We start from the raw sequence: 6000 nt of genomic DNA, 5'->3' as shown, positions 1-6000 counted from the left end.
TTTCAGGAATCTTGTTTTTATTGAACAAGCAAAGCAGTATATTTACAAACATACGCACGTGTATTTGAATGTTGTTGACCATCAGCTTTCTGGCAAAGCCTAAAAGTGGGTATCCTATGGCAAAACCTATTGGGCTTACAAATAGAATCAGAACTTCTCCCAAATGTATTTCACCCCAATTTCAGCACTATCCATCTTATCTGATTTACTCAATCACAGCAATCAGATTAAAGTCAAATAAAACTTGTTTTATCCAACCCTTCTGTGTTGAATACAATAGGCCTGATTCAAAACACATGGCAATTCACACATTGTCTATTTTTACTTGAACAATGTATCCATGTTTCTCTGTGACATAGTTCAGTATCAACCTACGTTGTTGTATCAAAGTTTCTATAGTCAATTTCAGATTGAGAGAATATATACCCAACATCACAGGTCAATATTACAGCTACACACATTTGAAAAGGGCAATTTAATAAGCATTGCACTTAGGGCGTGGCTGAGGTGTATGACAAAAGGATTTTCACCATCCTAAACTTTCTGATCAGACATGGATATGTGCATGTAGCATAAAGCTCGTTTCTGTAAGGCCTGTTTGATTTGTCCATTCAAACCAAAGAAAAAGATAAGTGTTCAAAAGACTAGTTGGATCTAATAAAATAAGAGAAACTCTTGGTAACACTGCTATGATGTCACAACAATGCCATTAGCATACCATTCCGAAGGTGACTTTCGAGCTTGAACCACTCGTCATAAAAGATTGGTGGCACAACAATATTGCGATCATGACAGATACCATGCCATTTAAACACTTGGTCCGGTCATGACAGATACCATGCCATTTAAACACTGGGTTCGGTCATGACAGATACCATGCCATTTAAACACTTGGTCCGGTCATGACAGATACCATGCCATTTAAACACTTGGTCCGGTCATGACAGATACCATGCCATTTAAACACTTGGTCCGGTCATGACAGATACCATGCCATTTAAACACTTGGTCCTGTCATGACAGATACCATGCCATTTAAACACTTGGTCCTGTCATGACAGATACCATGCCATTTAAACACTTGGTCCGGTCATGACAGATACCATGCCATTTAAACACTTGGTCCGGTCATGACAGATACCATGCCATTTAAACACTTGGTCCGGTCATGACAGATACCATGCCATTTAAACACTTGGTCCGGTCATGACAGATACCATGCCATTTAAACACTTGGTCCGGTCATGACAGATACCATGCCATTTAAACACTTGGTCCGGTCATGACAGATACCATGCCATTTAAACACTTGGTCCGGTCATGACAGATACCATACCATTTAAACACTTGGTCCGGTCATGACAGATATTGTGATTAAGAAGTTCAGCTTCAATACCAGATCTGTATCATTGGTCATTGGCATCATCATGACTTGCTTCCAATACCTTTCCTCCCACTCCAGTATAGCACGAGAAACGCACTGATAACTCACTCTAACATAGAGCACAGGAGACTACACACTGATAAGAGTAGGTCAGTCACCGAATGTCCAAAGCAAGCACTCCACAGGTAGAAAACAAGAAGAGTACTTAAATGTACTGAATACTATACAGTATAAAATCCCATTAAATCTGTGTATTTTACTTTTTTTCTAATAAATTGTCATGCTGATAGTGGGATTGGTGGCTAGAAAATAGAAAAGGGAAAATGGATGAGAAAATAAATGGAACCATTTACATCAACTTGCCCTTTTGTGGTTTGAGTCAACTGAACTTGATCAGAATCCGTTTGTTTCATCACAAGTCATTCTCAAATCACATCCATCCATATCTGCATTATTCAAAAGTATACTTCTAGTGAGGAGACTGGAAAATGCACATTCACTTTGATAACAGTCCTGTCAAAAGCTGCAGTGCAATTCATTCTTATGATGAGCATAAGGCAACCAAAACAAGCCAAAATTCCACATAGGAACGAGGGACCAATGAAATCAATCATCTCTCTCTCAAAAAAATAAAGATGGGATCTAAAAATAAAAATGTGATTAGTGCAAATGTAACAATCACAAAGCAATAATATGCTTTGACAAAAAAAATCATCTTGCAATGAAAATGACATGAAACCTCAAAGAAAAAAGCAGAGGATGTAAAAAGTGTTTATTTTTTTGTATGTTTTTCAAAGTGGAGGAAGATAGGATTCTCCCTTTCATACGCTACCGTTAAAGTTTGGGGTCACTTAGAAATGTCCTTGTTTTCCATGAAAAATGAATAGAAAATGTTGACAAGGTTAGAAATAATAATTCTGTCCTTCAAACTTTGCTTTCGTCAAAGAATCCTGCATTTGCAGCAATTACAGCCTTGCAGACCTTTGGCATTCTAGTTGTCAATTTGTTGAGGTAATCTGAAGAGATTTCACCCCATGCTTCCTGAAGCACCTCCCACAAATTGGATTGGCTTGATGGGCACTTCTTACATATCATACAGTCAAGCTGCTCCCACAACTGCTCAATAGGGTTGAGATCCGGTGACTGTGTTGGCCACTCCACTATAGACAGAATACCAGCTGACTGCTTCTTCCCTAAATAGTTATTGCATAGTTTGGAGCTGTGCTTGGGTCATTGTCCTGTTGTAAGAGGAAATTGGCTCCAATTAAGCGCCATTCACAGGGTATGGCATGGCGTTGCAAAATGAAGTGATAGCCTTCCTTCTTCCAAGATCCCTTTTACCCTGTACAAATCTCCCACTTTACCACCAACAAAGCCCCCCCAGACTATCACATTGCCTCCACCATGCTTGACAGATGGCGTCAAGTCTCCTCCAGCATCTTTTCATTATTTCTGCATCTCACGAATGTTCTTCTTTGTGATCCGAACACCTCAAACTTAGATTCGTCTGTCCATAACACTTTTTTCCAATCTTCCTCTGTCCAGTATCTGTGTTCTTTTGCCCATCTTAATCTATTATTTTTATTGGCCAGTCTGAGATATGGCTTTTTCTTTGCAACTCTGCCTAGAAGGCCATCATCCCGGAGTCACCTCTTCACTGTTGACGTTGAGACTTGTGTTTTGCGGGTACTATTTAATGAAGCTGCCAGTTGAGGACTTGTGAGGCGTCTGTTTATCAAACTAGACACTCTAATGTACTTGTCCTCTTACTCAGTGGTGCACATTCCTCTTTCTATTCTGGTTAGAGCCAGTTTGCGCTGTTCTGTGAAGGGAGTACACAGCGTTGTATGAGATCTTCAGTTTCTTGGCAATTCCTCACATGGAATAGCCTTCATTTCTCAGAATAAGAATAGACTGACAAGTTTCAGAAGAAAGTTATTTGTTTCTGGCCATTTTGAGCCTGTAATCAAACCCACAAATGCTGATGCTCCAGATACTCAACTAGTCTAAAGGAGGCCAGTTTTATTGCTTCTTTAATCAGAACAACAGTTTTCAGCTGTGCTAACATAATTGCAAAAGGGTTTTCTAATGATCAATTAGCCTTTTAACACAATGTGCCATTGGAACACAGGAGTGATGGTTGCTGATAATGGGCCTTTTGTACACCTATGTAAATATTAAATTTTAAAAAATCTGTCATTTCTAGCTACAATAGTAATTTACAACATTAACAATGTCTACACTGTATTTCTGATCAATTTGATGTTATTTTAATGGACCAAAAAATTTGCTTTTCTTTCAGAAACAGGGAAATTTCTTAGTGACCCCAAACTTTTGAATGATAGTGTAAGTCTTTTGAAGATGTAACTAGTCTCGAATGTAGGAGTAAAAGTCTGAGAAAAATGTTGAAGTAAGAATATATGTATGGAAATACGTGTCACTTTGGCTGCTTTCAAGTCTTGATCTGAAAATGAACATATGAATGTGGCCTGCAGTAGAGTGTAGTGGAGCTCCCACATCATGGTCCATAATGGATCCCCAGGCTGCAGAGAGGAGACAAGGTCGTGGCACCCACTGGTGGGGTGGGGAGGAGGGTGTGGTGTAGATTCTGGTCCTGGATCAGAAGGGCATGGTCTAGGTGCTCCTCCTGACGGGTCACTAATGCTAGGAGGTCTGGACGAGGCGTCTGTAGTGGGGCATGACCTCGTGCTCAGGCAGGTACAGGTTGAACTCCAGGGCTACAAGCACAGGGAACTCAAAGGCTATCAGCTCTCTCCTGTTCACACGAAACCTCTCCTCCAGTTTCTACAAATTAGGGAACAAAAGGGAGAGGAGAGGTGATGTAGTAACTAAAACACTGTACTACTTAATATATTAGGTGAATAATATGTAGTGACAAATACTTTTGTCTACAATCCGTGAGCTAGCCACGTTGCTATCTGTCATATGGTGCTTTCCTGTCACGCAGATATTTATAATGCTTGACAAATAACCACATCAATATTATATTACCATCCTATCATATTTTTATTACATTTTTACAAAAGTTTAACATTAAAGCTGGGATCCACAAAAGGTGAAACAGCCGCCACTGGTCGCCCCAGACGCATTTGTCATTGTTTTTGTGGATGGGGGGAAAAAAAAGTGTTCGTTGTTTGAAGTAATATCTTTGTTTTTGTAATATCGCAAACGGATATCGCAGTTTCACCACTAAGGATTCCAGCTTTACAGGAAACACTTGTAATGAATTCATACGATATAACAATCCTATAATCCGTGCAGGATCGCGGTTTGTCTGCGTGACAGGAAAGCACTGATGGTTTCCACCAGGCTGCTCAGAGCCGAAGCCCAGTGCACGATGACACAAGTACGACACTTACGTCTATGAGCTGCTTGACCTCGTGCTTCTTAAGGTCTCCGCCAATCTTGGCAGCGAGCAGGACGCAGGCACCGGCGCAGAGTTTGCGGTTCTGCTTGTTGAGTTTCCCCTGGAGGACCAGCTTCTCGAAGTAGACGAAGGCCATGGCTACGGTGGGTTCCTCATAGCCACACTCTTCCTGGGCCAATTTACGGATCTCTCTCTTCAGACTGGGGTTGGAGGAGGGGGGGGGGGGGGGGTTGAAGGTGGTGAAGGCAGGGAGATAAGACAAACGCTAAAAGGTTAAAGCTAAAAAGAAGAACCCAGTAAGTATCATAGTGTGGCCATTGTCAGTAAACTAATTTTGATACGATTAACCACAAGGGATTAAATACTGCTGCACCAAACTGATAATTTCCACATCATACTCTAATATATGTTTGGACTAGACGTCCCCACCTCCTGATTTTGCTGAGGGTCAGCCGTATGTGGGGGAACTTCTCCTTGAACGTCTCATTCATGTCCTTCTTGAGGTCAGAAGGCTTGACGTACTCTATGACTGTAGTCTGAAAGGAAGATGAATGTATTGGTGTCAGACAGACAGCACTGGTGTTAGGCTCTGTTATTGAATTTGTGCAAGTGTTATAGGTTTTTGTATACATACAGTGCCTTGCGAAAGTATTCGGCCCCCTTGAACTTTGCGACCTTTTGCCACATTTCAGGCTTCAAACATAAAGATATAAAACTGTATTTTTTTGTGAAGAATCAACAACAAGTGGGACACAATCATGAAGTGGAACGACATTTATTGGATATTTCAAACTTTTTTAACAAATCAAAAACTGAAAAATTGGGCGTGCAAAATTATTCAGCCCCTTTACTTTCAGTGCAGCCAACTCTCTCCAGAAGTTCAGTGAGGATCTCTGAATGATCCAATGTTGACCTAAATAACTAATGATGATAAATACAATCCACCTGTGTGTAATCAAGTCTCCGTATAAATGCACCTGCACTGTGATAGTCTCAGAGGTCCGTTAAAAGCACAGAGAGCATCATGAAGAACAAGGAACACACCAGGCAGGTCCGAGATACTGTTGTGAAGAAGTTTAAAGCCGGATTTGGATACAAAAAGATTTCCCAAGCTTTAAACATCCCAAGGAGCACTGTGCAAGCGATAATATTGAAATAGAAGGAGTATCAGACCACTGCAAATCTACCAAGACCTGGCCGTCCCTCTAAACTTTCAGCTCATACAAGG

At 40.8% G+C, this 6000-nt stretch overlaps 1 protein-coding gene across 2 annotated transcripts in view; it reads right to left on the bottom strand.

Annotated features, from left to right (window-relative positions):
• LOC139386886 (CDK5 and ABL1 enzyme substrate 1-like) overlaps positions 1–6000 on the bottom strand; it is a 29740-nt gene continuing 23740 nt past the window's right edge. For both annotated transcript variants that reach the window (XM_071132751.1, XM_071132750.1), the window contains 3 exons: positions 5202–5308; positions 4765–4972; positions 1–4189 (listed from right to left, as the gene is read on the bottom strand). In XM_071132751.1, coding sequence (XP_070988852.1) covers positions 4049–4189; positions 4765–4972; positions 5202–5308 — 456 coding nt within the window. In that variant the 3' untranslated portion in view covers positions 1–4048. The remainder of the gene's footprint in view (positions 4190–4764; positions 4973–5201; positions 5309–6000) is intronic.

This window comes from Oncorhynchus clarkii, chromosome 28 (genome assembly GCF_045791955.1).
Source record: "Oncorhynchus clarkii lewisi isolate Uvic-CL-2024 chromosome 28, UVic_Ocla_1.0, whole genome shotgun sequence".
Taxonomy (NCBI): Eukaryota; Metazoa; Chordata; class Actinopteri; order Salmoniformes; family Salmonidae; genus Oncorhynchus; species Oncorhynchus clarkii.
Note: the sequence above shows the minus strand (reverse complement) of the source record. Positions and strands in the feature narration are given on the sequence as shown.